Raw genomic sequence first — 21,813 nt, 5'->3', positions numbered from 1 at the left:
TGGCTTTCACCCCGGAAACGTGCCTCCGTCTGTAGAGTAGTCCAACAGCACGCCTTCCTTCCGGCAGATGGGCCGATGGCAGGAGGTCATGTTGTTCTCACTACCAATGCGCCCCCAGTACTGCAGGAATCTGAAATCAAGCACAAATTAGCCATCAGAACAGTTAGTTAGAACAAATTATCTACTCAAGCCGAACAACTTCTTTCATAGGTGTGTTCTCCTCTGGGGGCCAATTTGCTAAGTTGTAACAAAGATACCAAAAAAATTGACTTACTTTGCCCCTCTGAGATCCAAATCTTGAGTAATAGCTTGTCTTACTGTGGATCCCCCAAAATAGAGTGCAGTGTCCTCTGCAAGAATCCCACACTCAGTACAAGTACTTCCACCTTCCAAGGACATCCATAAATCAGGCTTGATTTCTTCACTGTCAAAGCGTTCCTTCAGAAAAGTCTGGAAGTAAGTGGTATGCGTTTAAAAGTAAAAACTTCGAAGAATAATTATGGGATAGTTAAGACAATACAAAGTTACATCTTGGACCTTAAAAATTAGAGCTGATTTCAAATGCTTTTCTGAAAGATATTAAAAGAAACCCAACATGATACGTCCACAATATTCTTGTCCATCATCTATTGACGATCATTTAAACTGCTTAAATAATGCTTAATTATTGGAATTTAAAATCTAGAAAGAATCTTAGAACAATTGTAAAGTTGAGTTTAGTAATATTCATATTTGTAAAAACTTACTTAAGCATATACTCTCAAAATATTTATCTATATATGATGGAAAGTACTCGTAATTTATTATGATATTATGAAACAGGAACAAAAATTTTAAAAAATTAAAGGAATAAGATAAAACAGATGGTTTAGCACTTCCCCCTGTCCCAGTATTCCCTGAATGATTGTCATATTCTCCTTGGAAATGTGTGCCCCCTCCACTCCCTGCACCTTGGAGAGTATTTTAGGAACCCAGGACCCTTCAGCTTTCAACACAGAACAAACTTAAAATGTCTTATTTGGTTAGGCAGGGACACTTGAAACCAAACCTTTCTGTATGAAGTTAAAAGAAAACAATCTTGGAAGGCAATTTAAAATACTTTTCACATGTTTGTCAGGGCCAAGATTCAGGATGATAGGGAGAAGAGCTCAAAATCTAGAATGAACTATTTCCCCTGAGTCTCCAATTTATCCTTTTAACTAAAAAGGACCACCAACCAGGAATAGTCTATTTCCAAAACATAATAGATAAATAAAACATTAGGGTTCATTATGGTTAATTTTATGTTCAATTATTTCATTTCCTCACATCACAGTCAAGCTCTTGATTTTCTATTCATTTTGTCCAGAGGACATTCTTTTTGTCCATAATACAGTTTTGCATTAGGTTGAGGCAGTTTTTTTTTTCATTTTTCTTTTTGTTTTTTTTTTAGTGATAGAAATATGTCATGAAAACAATATGTTATAGTTACAATTGTAGTAGTTGTTTACAGATAAACTATATACCTTTTCACTTCTTAGGTAGGCTGTCTAGTTGCTATCTTATTGTATGGTTCAGATGATTTAGATAGACACTCTTCAAATTTGGAACATAATCAACTCTATAGTTAAAGACATGTGGTCAACATGTTAGCCTTACCTCACCTCACTGATGTTAGCAAATAAATGCAATTTATAACTGGAGGTTTATATATGAGAACACAAGGGTCAGAAGACATGCTTTGGTAATCATGTTAAACTCTCAGAAATATCTGATTCAGGGTTCATAATATAGATTTCTACAATTTCTTATCCAACTGAAGCACGCTAATGGAATTTAAATGTTCATGAAAGACTACATCAAAAAATTTATTTAGTACCTGTAGCTACGTTTCTCATGTTATAATCTCATTTGATAACATACAAACTAACGGCTTCAGATACAAGTGAGTACTGCTCCAATTTTATGTTTTTAATCTATTAGTTTCAAAGTTGTTGAAGTATTGTAGAAAAAAAATCACAGTTTAAAAAAAAAGTATTTATTTTTGGCTGCTTGGGTCTTAGCTGCAGCTCGGGGGCTTCTCTCTACTTGAAGTGCATGGGCTTAGTAATTGTGGAGCACAGGCTTAGTTGCCCTGTGGCATGTGGGATCTTAGTTCCCTGACCAGGGATCAAAACTGCATCCCCTGCATTGGAAGTCATATTCTTAACCAATGGACCACCAGGGAAGTCACAAAATGACAGGTTTTATTTACATTGTTTGTCACTTATACACTCAATTTCAATCACTTGTACTTTTTTAACAGTCATTTTTCTGTTATTGTAAGATAAATACAGTATATTTATTCACAGAAACAGTGTTTATATATATATGGCAACAGTGTTGAGCAACTTTGCATGTTAAATAATGATATAATAGCTAAAATTTCCAAGACTAACCTCTCAATTCTTATTTAGTATGCAACCACATTTCAGCAGTCAACAAATCAGAACACTTTCTGAACAAAAATTCTGGTGCCATTTCCACCTTTTTGAAAACTTGTTTTTTTTGTGTGTGATAATGTATAAATATTATTTGCTTTATTTCATAACAACAACAGTATCCTCCTAATTTAAATAGTATATCTACTGAAAAAAGTGAATTAAGGAAGGTTTAATATTGACTTTAATAGTCTGCTCTATAAAACCCCCCTAAACAGAGTATGTTCTTTAATCCATACAGACTGGTTTATATTATTAAGTGGGTAAAACATACTAGCACTTGGTCCTAATATTCTTGTATTTAATAAACCCTATATATATATATATATATGTATATAAGTATATGGAGAAGGCAATGGCAACCCACTCCAGTACTCTTGCCTGGAGAATCCCATGGACGCAGGAGCCTGGTAGGGTGCAGTCCATGGGGTCGCTAAGAGTTGGACACGACTGAGCGACTTCACTTTCACTTTTCACTTTAATGCATTGGAGAAGGAAATGGCAACCCACTCCAGTATTCTTGCCTGGAGAATCCCAGGGATGGTGGAGCCTGGGGGCCTGCCGTCTATGGGGTCGCACAGAGTAGGACACGACTGAGGCGACTTGGCAGCATATATATATTTAAGATTCTGTCCAAAGGATTTATTTACTGGGAGTCCCAAAGAACGTGGTTATAAATTATTAGTCTCACTCTTAAGTTGGCTCTTGATGCACGACCTGGAATGAGGGTACATGCTTTCTTCAGGTGCTTTAATTTTACCTTCAAAGTATGAGTCAAGTAGCAGTTTGGCCCAGAGTATCCCGGATCACAGATGCACTGTTCCTTTAAGCAATCTCCATGGCCTCTGCAGTTGTCCAAGCATTCAGGGCCCAGGTAGAAATTGTCAATTGCCCATTGCATATCTGAGTGCTTCTGATAGAACCGAAACCTTACTGGACTATTGGTAACACAAGAGGAAAGGAGTGAAGAACAAAAGTTAACTTTATTCAGGTCCATAGTCCTGCATGTACATTCAGTATTCAAGAGAAAAAACATTAAAACCATTCTGACCAAGATGAAATGGGTTAATAAAAGTTGTTTTGGGACCATCATTATCTTTCTATTTCTAGCAATGTAAGTTTAAAGCCAGTTCAACTTACATTTTAAAATATGTGAGTAAACTTGTAAAACAAAATGAAAATACAGTGGAACCTCTATGTCAAGCAAAAGGAACATTTTAAAACACAAATCTGTAACTATTAAAAATCAACTTATAAACTGGAGTCCAGTGGCTACAATGCAATTTAGATTCATTAACTGTATTTCTGAAATTGTACAGAAGGTAAATGACTCCTTTGACAGTGCCTTGTCAGCATATACACGGCCTTCAGGTGGTTGGGAAACAGCAGCTTCTGAATCCCCTAAAGATAAACAATATTCTCAGAGTAACTATGCTAATTAGAAAATAATTTTGAAGGGTCATACTAAAGGAAAATTTCCCTGAGATTTTAATTTTATCATTGCTCTTCTCTGTCCTCTGGGGAAAATAGAAGTGTCATAATTAACCTTATATTAACATATTCCACCGTTTTTTGGTGGAAAGAGTTCAAAGTACATGAAGCAACATCCTGGGAAGATATAAACATTCTGTATCTTGTTTCTGGTGGTTACATGGATTATACAAGGGGAAGAAATCGTGAGGAACAATCAAAATGTGTTCATTTTACTGACTCTAAATTATATACCTCATTATAAAAAAAGAGAGTGAGAACAAGACGGGGAAATGAGGCAATGAGGGTATGGTGGCTCTCCAGCACCCACTTCAGCCCAGATGAGTCATATGAGAATCATAATGTAATCTCCCTAACTGTTGGTGGTGTAAGGAATGAACATTCTTGAACTAATTTGTACCAATGAGATGCAAAGAGGTACTTGCTCCAGCTTTGCTGGAAACCAAAGCAACTCTCTTTCTCTTCCATTGGACACAGGTAAGGATGTACTGTGGTCCAGCTTTCTGGGAGACATCTATGTTCACAAAGAAAACTAGTCTGAAGACTGATTGTGACATCCATGTGTGGACAGTGGAGCAAAGAATAAGAGTAAGAGAGTAAGAAATAATAATGTCCTTGAAGACACTGTTGACCTTGTCAACCAACCAATCCTACAGTCCACTTACCTTTGGATTTTTTTCATTATACAGATAATATATTTCACTTTCAATTGAGCCAAATGTAATTTTAATTTGAATGGAATTTTCTGTTACCTGCAGCTGAAAGTATACTGATTGTTGTCTAGCATGTTAACTAAGCCTTTTAGATTTGTTCCAGAAAACTGAGTGATCATGCAATAGACAATCTCTATGGGACTTTTTTGCCTTCTGTAAATACCTTATTCAAAGGCTCTATGTGTTCTGGTCATATATCTCGAATCTGTTTCACACAAGGTTCTTCATTTAGCCAGAAACTGTGACATATTGTGGAAGCATAACTATCATTTTCTTTAATGTATCTTTTCCCCTAATTTTACAGTTGAAGGGAATTTTTTTGTAATTGCCTAAATTAACTTATCCACATACTTTTCAGAAAACAGTTTAACCATCTTGGCTCACTACTGTCTAGGCTAATTACTTTCCACTGCAGGTGCAGAACATAATACTTGGATAAAAAAAAATGAAACCTACAAACTACATTTGTACAAACAGCATGGAGAATTAGGATTTGTACAAGTGTTAAGAGCATGATAAGTTAGGTTTTCTCTTGGCTCCATCTATCATGGATTGACAAGGGACCAATGTGGAAAGCACAATTTACAAGGTCCATAAGGTAACATATACCTTTTCATCTGGCTCCAAGGCCATCACTATTGCTCACAGAGCACTAGTGAGGTATGAAAAATGGAAGAGCCTGTCAGGGCCTACCTTGACAAGTCTGAGGATTACATCTTGAGGTCTCCTTAAATTAGTTCATCATGGAGGTCACTAATGAGTGAACTTTAGAGTTAGGGAGGAAGAGAGCATTTTACTGACAATTACACAGTACTTTCAGGCTGACCACAGTGTCTAAATCCACTTCTGAATGCTTAGAACCAGGGTTTAATTTTCTACTTACTTTCCAACTAAGCCTTCAGGAAGTGGGTAGGTGATCCTTTTCCACCCTTTAGTTGGAAAGAATACAGATGGTTGAGAAACGCTTCCAGAGCATTTTGCGTCTGCAGGTAAGCACTGAGGAACCAGATAATTCCAGCTCACACCAAAGTCTGTAGAGTACTGAACATGAATTTGATTCTGGGTGACTTTTTCAGACACTTTACATCCAACAGAGATCTAATAAACAGAGAGATGAAAAATTATTAAGATTATTAAGGTATTAAAACCATATTGCATGCTCTAAGGACTTGGTAGTAAGAAAGCTGCTGATTATTTGACAGACACTGCAACACATCTGTTTCTTTTCAGGTTCATTATTTGCTGTGCTGATGAATGGTGGAGTTGACATGGTTGCCCTAGGTGACAAATTATAGAAAGTGCCAAATATATTGTGCGGGGAGTTTGGAGAGAAGCTGAAAGCTGTGCTTCTGCAATAGCTGGCAGATTGCCTTGGAAGGCCTGGGCCTACTCTTACAAATTGTTGTTTGTTGTGCTAATGGTCTGGCACTTCTGTTTGGCAGAATGCTCGACCAAGAAGGATTGCTAATAGCTTTACCAAGTTTACTGTTTTGTTACACAATTTATGACTCTCAATAAATCACTTTCAACTGCAAGTAAGATGCAGTGAAGTAATTACAGAGGGTATTTTTGATAAGACACAGCATTCTTTGTTGATGGAGACAGTCATAATGCAACATTTGTTGCTAATACAGTGGGAATGAGGTAGACAGAACAAGTTGGTTGACATAAGATCTTAGCTAAAATTGATGTTGGCATTAATGCTAATCATGCCTTTGTTTTCTATAATTTTCTTTCTCCAGAAACACTGAAATGTTTTTATTAAAAAAAGTAGGTATAGCCACAATCTTCTCTTAAAGGAAAAGAATGCCTACATCATATAATGATTTAAACTCAGGCAATTGAAATCAGTTTTCTACATTTTTCTTATCAATATTTTTCTCTATTAATATTTAATCTCAGAAGCACATTAAATCTTACTTAAGTTCATCTTAGGGCTTCCCTGGTAGCTCAGCTGGTAAAGAATCCACCTGTAATGTAGGTGACCCCACTTCAATTCCTGGGTCTGGAAGATTCCCTGGAGAAGGGATAGGCTGCCCACTCCAGTATTCTTGGGCTTCCCTCGTGGCTCAGATGGTAAAGAATCTGCCTGTAATGCCAGAGACCTGGGTTTGATCCCTGGGTTGGGAAGATCCCCTGGAGGAGGGCATGGCAACGCACTCCAGTATTCTTGCCTGGAGAATCCCCATGGACAGAGGAGCCTGGCAGGCTACAGTCCATGGGGTTGCAAAGAGTTGGACACAACTGAGTGACTAAGCACAGCACACAGCACAAGTTCACCTTGAAATAGTTCAAAAATAAAACACTTTTAATCATTAAGTTATATATACTTGGGATGTATATTAATATTAAATTTTGTTAATAGTTTTCAATGTATGTATTAAGTCAATAAAAGATTGTATAATCATTGTCTCTACAATTTTTTTTTAAATTTTTATATTACTGGTATATGGCTTATTTATATAGTTAAGGTCATGGGGCTTGTGATTTCTATCACATCTCCTTTCAGCTCACCTATCTGGTCTGTAAAGAAGACAGATGGATCTTGAAGAATTACAGTGGATTGCTGTACACTGGACTTCCTAGGTGGCCCTAGTGGCAAAGAACCCACCTGCCAATGCAGGAGACATAAGAGATGTAGGTTTGATCCCTGGGTCGGGAGGTCACCTGGAGAAGGAGGGATACATGGCAGCCCACTCCAGTATTCTTGCCTGGAGAACCCCACGGACAGAGGAGCCTGGTGGGCTACAGTCCATGGGGTTGCAAAGAGTCGGACGTGATTGAAGTGACTTAGCACACACACATAGTTAAGGTCATAACATTTTCACCTTGAATTGCATGATCCAGCCTTCAGTGGGGGTCAGGTCGTGGGTCACTGCATATACTTCTCTTCCATCGTGACTGCCACAAATCATGACACCATCAGGGGAGTCACAGAATCTTTCTACTGTACAATCATCATGGAATAGCCAGTGCTCATTTACTTAAAAAAGAAAAACAAAAATGTTATGACAGATTTATGACAAACATACCTTAAAGCAAATTTTCACTTTAGGTAAGATCGATAATTATTTTAAATAGTAATCTCTCTAATTACATACCATCTACAGACAAAACACTGATATAAGCACATCATTTTAGGAACACAGATACTGAGAGACTGAGATATATCAAGTGTCCAATACTAGTTTGTTTTTCATTTGTAACACATACAATACATTCTTTTTTTCCCTAAACTAGTTAAGTCTACATTTAGGAAAAAAGAATGCATTTTATGTGTTACAAATGAAAAACAAAGGGAAATGTACATCCATTTGTTTTTCTGACAGGTGTTTAACTTTTTAGGCCAAATCTAAAGAAAGAGGAAGATTTTTAGTAACATGATAGAGAAGTGAGTTAGCTATTTATACTCAAATTTTGGTAGTGTCTCCTGGGCAATGAAAAAAATTGTAATAGCCAAACTCTTATAACCAGAGAGTAGACTAGTGGGAGGGGAAAAGGGGACTTGTCAGTCAAAGGGCACAAAGTTTCAGTAATGCAAGGTGAATACGTTCTGGAAATCTATCATACAACATGGGGGCTATAGTTAATAATTATGTATTGCATACTTAAAAATTTACTAAGAGAGATATTAATGTTAAGTGCTCTTACCAAAATAGAAAAATTAATATTAAAAAAGAGGAGGGGCAGGAGGAAACTTTCAGAGATGATTGATAAATTTATGGCCTTTATTGTGATGGTTTCATAGGTGTATATATAAATCCAAATTCATCAAGTTGTATACATTAAATACCTACAGCTTTTTGTACATCAATTATACCTCAATAAAGTGATTTTTAAAAAAGCTTCTAAGAGTCTAATGAAAATTTAAGCAGCAAGATATGACTTAATCAGTGCAAGTAATCCTACTGTGCCTCTCTCTCAAACACATGCACACACACACATGCACACCACACATTCATGTCCCTCACAATTTGCTTTCTCTTTTGGAAGGGATGTTTTAACTTCATGATTTTATCCCAGAAAGGTTAGAAATTAAACATATCTATACATTTCATCTAATTCATGATACATTTTGATTTCACAGGCCCAACTTTTTTCTGGCAGTTTCCTGGTTAGCTCCAGCATTCACAGTGGAGATGAACAGGTACAACTGGAAGCCTGGGTTACTGTGCAAAGAGTTGGATGGCCTCAGAAGAGAAGAGACAAAACAGTTTAATTGGAATCCAGCCTTCACCAGTGTTGTGTTCTTTTGATTTTGTCTGAGCTTAACATATGCCTGTAGAACAAGCATTTTTATCTCCAGGACTCAAATGGCTACCATAATGCGATTATCTGTTGGTTTTCACTCCATTGGATTAGGAGTTACATTTAGTCCTAGAGCAGAGATATAGGACTCAAGAATCAAAAGGCACAGAAATCTGAATTCCAATAACAATATCCTGAGTTTATTCTCTGGTATATATTTTATTATATACTAGAACGCTGCAATCTTGAAAAAGGGCTTACATTAATCAACTAACACTAATCTCTTCTGCAGTATCATAAACTACTTCTGTAAGTAGATATTATACTTTCTAGGAGCACTGTCTTTGCAAGACAAGCATGAGCTTAATTGTACATCACAAATTAGTCTAAAATAAAAATCAGTATTTTCAGTACTTGAAAAAACATGTATTTGCTTTTATTCATACAGAAGTTGCACTTAAATTATTCTCTGATCATAAACTCACTTACATAAACCATTACATAGGGAAAACAAATGAGTAATTTAGCAAAGTTCCAAATCAGATTATATAAGTCTACTCAATAATCTTCTTGAAAGAGTTAGACTACTTGATAGTGGTGAAGAACATTTCAAGCCTTTTCAATTTAAAAGGATGATTTTCATTAAATATTTGCAATTATACCATTGTCCATGTGAAATACTAATCAATGAATTAATAAGAATAATCTAAATATTCAATGTTAAGATGATAAAATTATAATGGAATACTATATAGCCTTATGATTATACAGTGGAAGTGAGAAATAGATTTAAGGGCCTAGATCTGATAGATGGAGTGCCTGATGAACTATGGAATGAGGTTCGTGACATTGTACAGGAGACAGGGATCAAGACCATCCCCATGGAAAAGAAATGCAAAAAAGCAAAATGGCTGTCTGGGGAGGCCTTACAAATAGCTGTGAAAAGAAGAGAAGAGAAAAGCAAAGGAGAGAAGGAAAGATATAAACATCTGAATGCAGAGTTCCAAAGAATAGCAAGAAGAGATAAGAAAGCCTTCTTCAGCGACCAATGCAAAGAAATAGAGGAAAACAACAGAATGGGAAAGACTAGGGATCTCTTCAAGAAAATCAGAGATACCAAAGGAACATTTCATGCAAAGATGGGCTCGATAAAGGACAGAAATGGTATGGACCTAACAGAAGCAGAAGATATTAAGAAGAGATGGCAAGAATACACAGAAGAACTGTACAAAAAAGATCTTCATGACCCAGATAATCACAATGGTGTATCACTGACCTAGAGCCAGACATCCTGGAATGTGAAGTTAAGTGGGCCTTAGAAAGCATCACTATGACCAAAGCTAGTGGAGGTGATGGAATTCCAGTTGAACTATTCCAAATCCTGAAAGATGATGCTGTGAAAGTGCTACACTCAATATGCCAACAAATTTGGAAAACTCAGCAGTGGCCACAGGACTGGAAAAGGTCAGTTTTCATTTTAATCCCAAAGAAAGGCAATGCCAAAGAATGCTCAAACTACCTCACAATTGCACTCATCTCACACGCTAGTAAAGAAATACTCAAAATTCTCCAAGCCAGGCTTCATCAATATGTGAACCGTGAACTTCCTGATGTTCAAGCTGGTTTTAGAAAAGGCAGAGGAACCAGAGATCAAATTGCCAACATCCGCTGGATCATGGAAAAAGCAAGAGAGTTCCAGAAAAACATCTATTTCTGCTTTATTGACTATGCCAAAGCCTTTGACTGTGTGGATCACAATAAACTGTGGAACATTCTGAAAGAGATGGGAATACCAGACCACCTGACCTGCCTCTTGAGAAATTTGTATGCAGGTCAGGAAGCAACAGTTAGAACTAGACATGGAACAACAGACTGGTTCCAAATAGGAAAAGGAGTTTGTCAAGGCTGTATATTGTCACCCTGTTTATTTAACTTATATGCAGAGTACATCATGAGAAATGCTGGACTGGAAGAAACACAAACTGGAATCAAGATTGCCGGGAGAAATATCAATAACCTCAGATATGCAGATGACACCACCCTTATGGCAGAAAGTGAAAAGGAACTCAAAAGCCTCTTGATGAAAGTGAAAGTGGAGAGTGAAAAAGTTGGCTTAAAGCTCAACATTCAGAAAACGAAGATCATGGCATCTGGTCCCACCACTTCATGGGAAATAGATGGGGAAACAGTGGAAACACTGTCAGACTTTATTTTTCTGGGCTCCAAAATCACTACAGATGGTGACTGCAGCCATGAAATTAAAAGACGCTTACTCCTTGGAAGGAAAGTTATGACCAACCTAGATAGCATATTCAAAAGCAGAGACATTACTTTGCCAACAAAGGTCCGGCTAGTCAAGGCTATGGTTTTTCCTGTGGTCATGTATGGATGTGAGAGTTGGACTGTGAAGAAAGCTGAGCGCCAAAGAATTGATGCTTTTGAACTGTGGTGTTGGAGAAGACTCTTGAGAGTCCCTTGGACTGCAAGGAGATCCAACCAGTCCATTCTGAAGCAGATCAGCCCTGGGATTTCTTTGGAAGGAATGATGCTAAAGCTGAAACTCCAGTACTTTGGCCACCTCATGGGAAGAGTTGACTCATTGGAAAAGACTCTGATGCTGGGAGGGATTGGGGGCAGGAGGAGAAGGGGACGACAGAGGATGAGATGGCTGGATGGCATCGCTGACTCGATGGACATGAGTCTGAGTGAACTCCGGGAGTTGGTGATGGACAGGGAGGCCTGGCGTGCTGCGATTCATGGGGTCGCAAAGAGTCGGACACGACTGAGCGACTAATCTGATCTGATCTGATATAGCTATTAAAATTATATTTTCAAAGAAACTTAAGGACAAGAGGAAATGATAAGGATTTAATTCTAAATGAAACAAGCAGGCTAAAAAATATAAATAAGATTCTAATTTAGTTTAAAATATGATTATATAAAGGCACAGAAAAAAGACTCTAAAAAATATCAAAATGTTGATGATGGTTATCCTCTGGGTGATTTTCATCTTTATGATTTTCTGTATTTTCTTAATTTCACACTTTGAACATGTATTGCTTTTTCATTAAAACATTAATAATTAAGTATTTTAAGTTACTAAAATTCCCCACATTTCAACTGTCTTCAGCATAGATTTCATTCCTTTGGAAGGTTCTTATCAGTTTCATTACTGCAAAATACATCCAGATCCTTCTTTCTGCGTAAGATTCTAACGCAGAGTTGGGTATTGCACAGTCTCATTGTCTGATGAATCTATAGTGGTATAGTCTATCCATTCCATAAGACTTGCAGTATTGATACAATACATGTAATTAAACATTACTACTTTACCTGAAGATACCATTTCAGGTTTTATGCAGTATAACCAAATACGTGGCATCACAAAGTCACATACTTAATATAATACACCACTTTAAAAAAGGGACCAGAATAATGTGATGAAATGAAAACAAGTCATTAAAAATAAGAATAGCATGGAGAGATCCTTGACAGTACACCAGGACCACTGCAATACTCCTATTAAGAACGAAGAGTAACAAACATGACCCTGGATATTTCTGAAACATGAAATGCCATCACAAAGGCATGTACAGCTAAACAAAATCCTTGTCCTTGGAGAGTAAAACAAACGTCCAAAAAATGCTGGCTTTCTAACCAAAATAAAAAATAAGAAATGTAGAAACAAAAATTTTCTCAGAGAAAATTACCCTATTAGTAAAACTATAGAATGCTATTTATTAAAACAAGCTTGCTGGCTTGAAAGAAAGAAAAGGTTTCGTCACAATGTAAAATCAGGAAGTTTGAGAGAGGAAATGGGAACACTCTTTTCACTGTTTCTGTAACCACTTGAGAATGTATAAAAGGTTCTACATTCCATTTTTTGGAAAAGACCCAAATGGATTTTCATTTAACATCAGTGAAAATTTACCTGCAGTTTTGTCCTCCATAAACATGTCAAAAGCAATTCTCCCCACAGGGCCGGCATCTGCAGGCGAGCGCTCATGCTGGGGCACCGGGGCACTGCTGAAGGTGTCCAGCATGACAGTCCTCTGGTCGGCAGAGCCCGAGATGAGGACGTTGTCAATGGCCCAGTCGTTCTGGTCCAGGCCATCGTGTCTTGGCTGCCACCAGCGGAAGCGAGTAGCAATCTCTTTAGCATCAGGAGGGAGAAGGATATTCACAAATCTGAAGAATAAATGATGGTGAGGGTGGGGAAAAGTCGTGTCAAATGTCTCATGGGAGAAAAGGATGTGCATCCAGACATAAGACATTACACATCACTTAGGAGATGAGGAGAGGGCTTTAGCTAGAATAATTTTTAAAAACCATGATAAATTGTCTTGATTTTATGGTCTCGTGTGTGTGTGTGTGTGTGTGTGTGTGCTAAGTTGCTTTGGTAGTGTCTGACTCTGTGACCCCATGGACAGTAGCCCGCCAGGCTTCTCTGTCCATGGGATTCTCCAGGCAAGAATACTGGAGTTGGTTGCCATGCCATCCTGTAAGGGATCTTCCCAACCCAGGGATCAAACATGCATCTCTTAAGTCAATATTGGTTTATGACTACCAAAGTGCATATACCCTATGCCTCCTGATCTGAAGGAGGCCTAGGCAAAAAGAAAACTGCAGAGTTCACCCTGGAGGCACAATGATAAAGAATCCACCTGTCAACGCAGGAGATGCAAGAGGCGGCGGTAAAGTCTCATCTTTTTAATCCATGCCAATCTAACTCCCTTTACAGTCCAAGGCTGCCTCTTAGCACTACAGGACAGGGCCAACAAGCCTCAATTCATCCTGGGAAGAACCTTTAAGCTAAGAGCTTCAAAATGACCCCTTGGTTTTTATCTTTCACAATGAAGAGGTTTAGTTATTTTAGTTTTGCTTACACAGTATTTCCTTGTTGATTCTTTTACCCCTTTTTCTCTCTTTACGTCTTCCTTAAAGTATAATGACCAGAACAGTAGGTAGTATTCTAGATGGGGATCAATCAAAATCTATTCAAGGCTACAATGTTGTTAGTTGAATTTCTAGTACTTGGAATTTAAATACATTTTTTAGGTCATGTCCATCATTTTGCATACCCTTTGGGTTACAACAGCTCAGTGGAGCTTGGTCTTAGGGAAGGAAAGTGTAGACTGTGAATCTTAGACCCTCATCTGTGTAGTAACCAGCAGTTTGGAGACTATGAGTCTTTAAAAGTCAAAGTGAAGCCGCTCAGTCATGTCTGACTCTTTGCGACCCCATGGACTGTAGCCTACCAGGCTCCTCTGTCCATGGGATTTTCCAGGCAATAGTACTAGAGTGGATTGCCATTTCCTTCTCTAGGGGATCTTCCTGACCCAGGGTTCGAACCTGGGTATCCCGCATTGTAGACAGACACTTTACCATCTGAGCCACCAGGGAAGTTCTATGAGTCTTTAGGTAAATAATCTTTTTCGAAGTTCATTTTCTCATGCATTTCAAATTTGAAGCTCAAGTGTGCCCTTCTCTTTCCTCTTTTTTTTGTATGCTCACCTTGTAAGATCTTTTTATAATTTTTATCCACTAAATTGGCATGTTTAATTAAAATTTTAGAAAGTATTAAGTAATATCAGAAATCTATCCATTCCTGGAAGGACACACAATCACACAGCTTTACCCAGAGCAATGACTTTCTTCTCATTTTTCTTTCCTGAAAAATCCTTGACCACATTTTAAAGACCTTTGGAGTGGAAATTTATCTAAGGCTGCTGAAAGTGTAAATAAATTATGACCACTGTTCCTACCTTGGTGAATTTGTTTCTCCTTCAGAGAACTAAAGTGGATTGGAAAGTTATGCTTTTACCCTATAGAAACATAACTTCCTTTTCTCTGTCTATTATGTTGTTTAAGTGTTCAGAAGCTCGTACATGAGACACATTATAACTTCCTTCATAAATAGTTTACTTGGCTCATCTCCCATCTTCTACTAATAGGTGAGCACAGTTTTTTTGCACTATTACAATGTGTACCACTTAGTTTCACTTGGAATCCTTTATTGGTGTCCAACTTTAATGCATGTGTAGGATTTAAAATGTTTGTTTATGGCAGAGACTGCTGGCATTTCCTCAACTGCCATATTCCCATTCTCCCTTCATGTTAGGAACTCATCTTCTTAGTGAGGCAAATAGTCACCCAGAATAAAGACAACATGTCCAGATTCCCTTGCATATGGGTGTGTCGCTGTGACAAAGTTCTGGCTATTGGAATGCGAAAGAAAGTGTAGGCAAGTGTTAGGAAATGTCTTTAAAGAGAGAGAGCACACTGCTCTTGCCCCATCCTTTTGCTTGTGAGCTGGAATGTGGGTTCTTTTGGACCATGCTGTGTAGGTCAAGTGTAGAGTGTGGCAGAAGTACCAGCTAGCAAGAACCTGGGTCTCTGCTGCTACTGCTAAGTTGCTTCAGTCGTGTCTGACTCTGTGCGACCCCACAGACGGCAGCCCATCAGGCTCCCCCGTCCCTGGGATTCTCCAGGCAAGAACACTGGAGTGGGTTGCCATTTCCTTGTCCAATGCATGAAAGTGAAAAGTGAAAGTGAAGTCGCTCAGTCATGTCCGACCCTCAGCGACTCCATGGACTGCAGACTTCCAGGCTCCTCCATCCATGGGATTTTCCAGGCAGGAGTACTGGAGTGGGGTGCCATTGCCTTCTCCGACCTGGGTCTCTAGTCCTGGTGAAACCACTGGAGCATCTCTGGGCAGCTTCCTTCTGGATCTAACTTATATTAAGAGAAGGAAAAAAAACTTCCAAGTTATTTTAGGAATTCTGTAATTCACAGGTTCAGCTGTGAATTACAGTATCAGTATCAATGTATCAGTATCTTGACTGATACATTGCATTTCAATGATCATTTACAAGATTCTCAATTACTTTTATTTTACCTAATTTTTAGCTGGTATCTGGCTTGCCATGCACTGAAGGATTATCTATGTTTCTCATTTTTTTCTGTCTTTTATTTGGGCTACAATCATTCCTCCTCTCCTTCTCTTCCCATCCGCTCTTTCATCTTTCCTCCAACCTTCTCTTTTTCTCTTCTCTCATCCTTCTCTTCCATATTCTTCTCCTCCTACTATTTTATTAAATGTTCTTTTCTTTTTTACGAACCTTTTGGCTTTTCTAATTGGTCACATTGTATTTTTGCCCTTCAAGAATATATTCTTAAAAATGACACATACATTGTGTTTATTCAGGATTTTTCAGTAAGAAATGTAAAAAGAGACTCTAGGCTTCTTAAGGATATTTACATTTTATTGTGTTTATTTTGGAGAAGACAATGTGTTTATTTTCTAGCTTCCAAGTCCCTAAAATGGAGTGAACACTATGTGAACAAACTGTTTTTTTGTTTCCATTTTCCCAAAATGTTGTTGAACTTAATTATATATTCATTAATTTATATGGTTTTTTTGTAATGGGTCTATTCATTACTGGCATTTGATTGTGTATTTATCTATTTTAAAATTTACAAACTACTTGTTCTTGAAATAAAAAAACCCAAACCAGTTGTTTATCCAGCTCAGAAACCTTATCCTCAAGTTTGTCTCAGGGGCATCCTCTAGTGGTGAGTGTGGTTCAGGTCTCCCTGTTGTCCCTGTGACAGATTGCTGGCAGATCTTATCAAGCAATGTTGCTCAACGTACTAGTTATTAGAGATAAAACAGAATACAAACCCAGGTTTACTGTACTGGTCATAGAAGATTTCCATTAGTAGGTTCCAGGTAATGCCTCCATTGACAGAGTATTCTAAAAGAACACCTTGGTTACGGTTGTTTGGTGTGATCAGGCATCCATACATGAAGTAAAACTGGATAAACTCAGCATTCGTAAGGTTTAGATCCACGGTGACCAATAGCCGACTGCAGCCCTAAGAAGCAGAATGCACCGATACGGTGATAAGGAATCGTCATGACAGGTTCCAGGTGTTCTTTGGCTTCCATCCTTTCTTTTGTAATACAGCTCATACAGTACTGCAGTAATGATTTTCTTATAATTTTTCCTACTATACTAGCTTCTATATGGTCTCTAGCGCACAGTAGGTACACAGCAAACATATGCTGAATTTTGAAATTTTAATATTAGAACTTACAAAGGGCAATGTATTCTAAGGAGATTCTCTTGTTTTTTTTCTAAGCAATAGGAGAGCTGGAATTAAAGTAACTATTTTATTTCTAGTTATTTATAGGTATCTGTTAGATTTTTAAAAAGGCATTGGCTATTAACAAAATAGTGCATTGAGATGACTATTTTCATATGGAATTTTAAAATGATGTTCAAAAATACAACTTAATTATAATTAGCAATACTAGTTGTAAGCTTTTTAAACTTTTACAGTTGATTTTAATATTTTCTATATTAATTCATTAACATAGATAAGTAGTTGTTTCTTATTAATAGGTGAAACTATGAGGAAAACTAGGTATCAGAGTTCCATCTAAGTTAATACTAGAGAAGAAAGAGTATTGTGAACACTGCATTCTTAACCACTGTTGATGATTATAAAAATTCTGTATGCTGTATGTTCTGTTGCTACTCTTGGGCTAAAATACTAGTACACTTCATTGGTACAAAAAACTCTAAGGTAGGGTGTGGTAGGGAAACAAATAACTGACAGTGAATTTGCAATTTTTAAAAATTAAATTTACCTATGAAAGGTATTTAATCATACTACTGGAGAAATTCTACTTTTAAACAAGTCATCTTTGGCAGCAGTGCAGAATGATTATAAAATTTCTCAAAGCAATTTTCTAACATTGCTGCTATCGTTCACAAAATAATCTGCTATAAATATAAATGTCTAGAAATTACAAAGTTATTCTTGCTTGGGTAAGTTATATAAGGGGTTAATTATTGTTAATAAATTCAGGAAACATCAAAGCTCATTTTCCAGATTTTTGGCTCCTTAAATCCTAAATCTGTTGCAAGCTCAGGAATTTTCAATTAGAATATCATCCAGATGGAAGACCCTCACACATTGTGCAAGCTCTCTATCCCAGGGTGGAAATTCATTTAAATCCTTTTTTAAAAAATGTGCACTTAAATATACCTGTACTGACACCACCCTGCATAGTTAAATTGTCAAAACTGATTTGTGACAGGAAAATGTTGAAAATGATTAGCATTTTCTGATTTGTAGAAAGTTGTGAGTTCACATTAAGTTTGTGCATTTAGAGTTTCTAACTCTGCAACTTGTTTGTCGATTAAACTTCAAAAGAGAGTCAGTTTTGGGAGGGGGAGGAACTCAGAGGATGCAAAAATGAATAAACAGCAACCAAACACTGACCCCACTGAAATGAAGAGCCATTCCTGAAGCCACAGCTCCACACACGGTACTTAATTTCCCTCCATTCACAGTCAGCCAGTTCTGGTTAGATGGGGCCCGATTGAAGTTGTCTTTGAGTTGAGTTGGAAGAGAGGTCTCAGGCTCATCACAGTACAGGCCACCCCACTGCTCGTCACAGCTGGGAGTGGAGAAAGAGTAAAGAAAAGTCAGCATCAAACACAGGCCCTGCAAGCGTGCTCTCAAATTAGTGAGGCCAAATCCTTTTCCTAGTCCAAGATGATGAAAGATTAGTTATCTTCACAGAGTTTGCCGTAATTCAGCTGCTCTCCTTAACAGTGCTTTAGGTTAGAAATAAGCAGTGAATTAACTACGTCTGCTGCTGCTGCTAAGTCGCTTCAGTCGTGTCCGACTCTGTGCGACCCCATAGACGGCAGCCCACCAGGCTCCCCTGTCCCTGAGATTCTCCAGGCAATAGCACTGGAGTGGGTTGCCATTTCCTTCTCCGATGTGTGAAAGTGAAAAGTGAAAATGAAGTCGCTTCAGTCGTGTCTGACTCTGTGCGACCCCATAGAAGGCAGCCTACCAGACTCCTCCGTCCATGGGATTTTCCAGGCAAGAGTACTGGAGTGGGGTGCCATTGTCTTCTCTGTAACTGCCTCTAGGCTTTCTTAAATTAGTGACTTGGGCTTACAGGTGGAAAGAAAGAAGCAACCTGAAAGAATTCACTAAAGCCCAGTCCCTACGTGACACAGCTCTGGATGGCTGATAAGCAACTGCAGATACCAAACTAGCCTGGTTGGTCCTAATAATTTATGAAATCAGGCTTTTTAACAGAGACTTTGGGCCAATCAGGAATTCAAGAGGCCAGGTTCCAAATAGCAAAGGGCACTTTGGATAGCATCTGCCATCTCTGACCACAGGATTGAATTCTCTGTTCAATGTGGGAAGAAATATGAATATAGGACTGGGAAGCTCTGGGGTTGCAGAGGTCATGGTTGATATGGGCTAGAATCATTAATCAAAAGAAAGACTTCCCAGGTGTGCAGAGATTAATGGAGAAGGGAAACGTGAATTCTTTATCATGATCTTCATTCATACTACCCCATCTAACAGTAGAGTCTTTGAAAATAAAGCACAGAGCCCCGTAGTATACAACACACACACACACACACACACACACTTTGTTTAGATCCTTCCAAAGATGCTAAGGCTCTATAAGAGTAAAATCCCAGGTCTCTCCATGAAATACACCTGGCAAATTGATCAGGAATTTATATACTTTCTTATGCAAATAACATAGGAATACCATTCAAACCACAAGTAATACACATCATTACATATACATTCAGACCTAAGTGAGAAAAATACTTATGATGTATTATTTTCAGTTAGAATATGCTGAACTCTTGAACCTCTTTTAATATTTTTCTCAAGTCTCAGGTGTATCACAAAAACACAGAAGAAAATAAAACAGTCAATTATAACTCAGCCTTCTCCTTAAATGATAGCTATTGTTCAGTTCCTAATCTCTAACCAAGAATGAAGATTCTATAGCCATAAACTTCATAGTTAGCTCAATGTCAGATTTCAGGAAAAATACATATAACTTAAGGCAGTTTGGGAGTGATTCAAAAACCAGTTTCAGAAAAATCTGGCTGGAATGTGAGTCAGGGACTTTCTACAGAAGAAAGAAAAAAGCCTACTTACACACAGTTTCCTTGGATGCACCTTCCATGGCCACCACACATATCTATGCAGCCATCCCCGATATAGACATTATCTATTGCCCACGTCTGCTGCTTGTCAAAAGGAGCTGGCTGATGCCAACGGAAACGAGTGGCTTGGGACCTTTGAAGAGAAATAAAATTATAATGAAGGATGTGGTGGACAAAAGAACGTGTTTTGATATGTTTAAACAAGTGCATGGAGGAATGTAACACAAATGTATGTATACCCTTGCCTGTATTCTGAAGAAAGTGTTGGTAATGGCAGTGTTCTTTGCCCAACTTTGATTAATAAAACCAAGCCAAATTGAACTGCAATAGCTTGAGAATACATTTTGGGCCAATGATATTTCTGAGCCTTGTAAAAACAGATTAAAACAGAAACTAAAACTAATGGTAAAACCAGTAGCCTCAGGGAGCCAGTGAACCCTGAATTTTGGGTGGAAACCACTGTGAAGGGACACCAGGTCTGCTGCTAACTTATATTTGCATTTTAGGAAAAGATGTTTGTCCTTAAGCAGGCACAAGCTCTCTGCATTTGACTTGGTGAGAGGGTTTCAACTACCCCATGCTACCTAAGGTCAGATGCTTTTGTGCAGGGGGCACACTGATAGGCCTCACATAACATTTTGGAGGAATTCTCACAATGAGAGCCTTAGGAAGACAGTGGGGGTTTAAGTCCGAAGGATCAATGAAACCCTAGATAACTAGACAGACAAAAGAGAGGGTAGTAAGATCAGACTTACTTTATGATGATTTAAATGCAATATAAATAAAACTCAAACAGAGATTCTCCCACTACATAAACAGAAATTTATTTGCTCACTTGCATAGCTTGGGAGGAGTGTCTTGTTCAGAAACACAAATAAACTTATGTGTTTAGAGACACTACTACTACTACTACTACTAAGTTGCTTCAGTCGTGTCCGACTCTATGCAACCCCATGGACTGCAGCCTACCAGGCTTCTCCATCCATGGGATTCTCCAGGCAAGAACACTGGAGTGGGTTGCCATTTCCTTCTCCAATGCATGAAAGTGGAAAGTGAAAGTGAAGTCGCTCAGTCGTGTCGGACTCTTAGCAACCCCATGGACTGCAGCCTACCAGGTTCCTCCGTCCATGGGATTTTCTGGGCAACAGCCACTAGATGGCAGTAAAATCCAAACAATGCCTGAGGCTCAAGTGCGCTTAAACATTCAAAGAGCATGGCGGAAATAATTAGCCAAAGCAACTTTTGTTTCATGGATTCATGTATTTTTGTCATTAAGAGATATGTTAACCACGTGACTGAAAGATATCTGTTTTAGGCAGGACCAAATGCCAAATAACAAGAATTTAAAATTTTCTAATTGAACTCATATATATTAAATTTGGGCTTTCCAGGTGGTGCTAGTGGTAAAGAACCTCCTGACAATATAGGAGACCCAAGAGACATCGGTTTGATCCCTGGGTAGGAAAGATCCCCTGGAGAAGGGCATGGCAACCCACTCCACTATTCTTGCCTGGAGAATCCCCATGAACAGAGGAGCCTGGCAGGCTTCAGTCCATGGGATCACATAGAGTTGGACACGACTGAGCAACTTAGCATGTATTAAGTTTAGAAAATAGAAAAGAAACAGAACTCAAATCTTCACTCTGAAAATAAATCATTCGATATTTCTTTACTGAGCATCTACACACTCATTTCTTCACAACCTGTTTCGCCAGCTCCCATCTGTTCCTCTCAGCAGAGAAAAGTTGACCTAAAACCCTCCTGTCACTTCTTATTGCATTTAACTTCAACCGCAAGCTCCTCTTTGGTCCACGAGGCTCTGCCTGAGCTGAGCCCTCTCCTTTACCCCCCTAGCCTCGCTACTTAATTCTGGAGCCTTGCTCATCCTCTCAG

General features: G+C 38.2%; 1 protein-coding gene across 2 annotated transcripts in view; it reads right to left on the bottom strand.

Moving 5' to 3' along the window:
- RELN (reelin) overlaps positions 1 to 21,813 on the bottom strand; it is a 557,372-nt gene that overhangs the window by 24,195 nt on the left and 511,364 nt on the right. For both annotated transcript variants that reach the window (XM_086397037.1, XM_086397038.1), the window contains exons 47-55: positions 19,913 to 20,053; positions 18,206 to 18,383; positions 16,596 to 16,789; positions 12,843 to 13,099; positions 7,492 to 7,646; positions 5,547 to 5,761; positions 3,220 to 3,397; positions 275 to 450; positions 24 to 130 (exon numbers count right to left, since the gene is read on the bottom strand). In XM_086397037.1, the coding sequence (XP_086253163.1) occupies positions 24 to 130; positions 275 to 450; positions 3,220 to 3,397; positions 5,547 to 5,761; positions 7,492 to 7,646; positions 12,843 to 13,099; positions 16,596 to 16,789; positions 18,206 to 18,383; positions 19,913 to 20,053 (1,601 nt within the window). The remainder of the gene's footprint in view (positions 1 to 23; positions 131 to 274; positions 451 to 3,219; positions 3,398 to 5,546; positions 5,762 to 7,491; positions 7,647 to 12,842; positions 13,100 to 16,595; positions 16,790 to 18,205; positions 18,384 to 19,912; positions 20,054 to 21,813) is intronic.

The sequence above is a fragment of the Bos grunniens genome, chromosome 4 (genome assembly GCF_055505025.1).
Source record: "Bos grunniens cultivar Pamir isolate PY7600 chromosome 4, Bosgru_T2T1.0, whole genome shotgun sequence".
Lineage (NCBI taxonomy): Eukaryota > Metazoa > Chordata > Mammalia > Artiodactyla > Bovidae > Bos > Bos grunniens.
The sequence above is the reverse complement of the archived record's forward strand: the minus strand, read 5'-3'. Positions and strand labels throughout refer to the sequence as shown.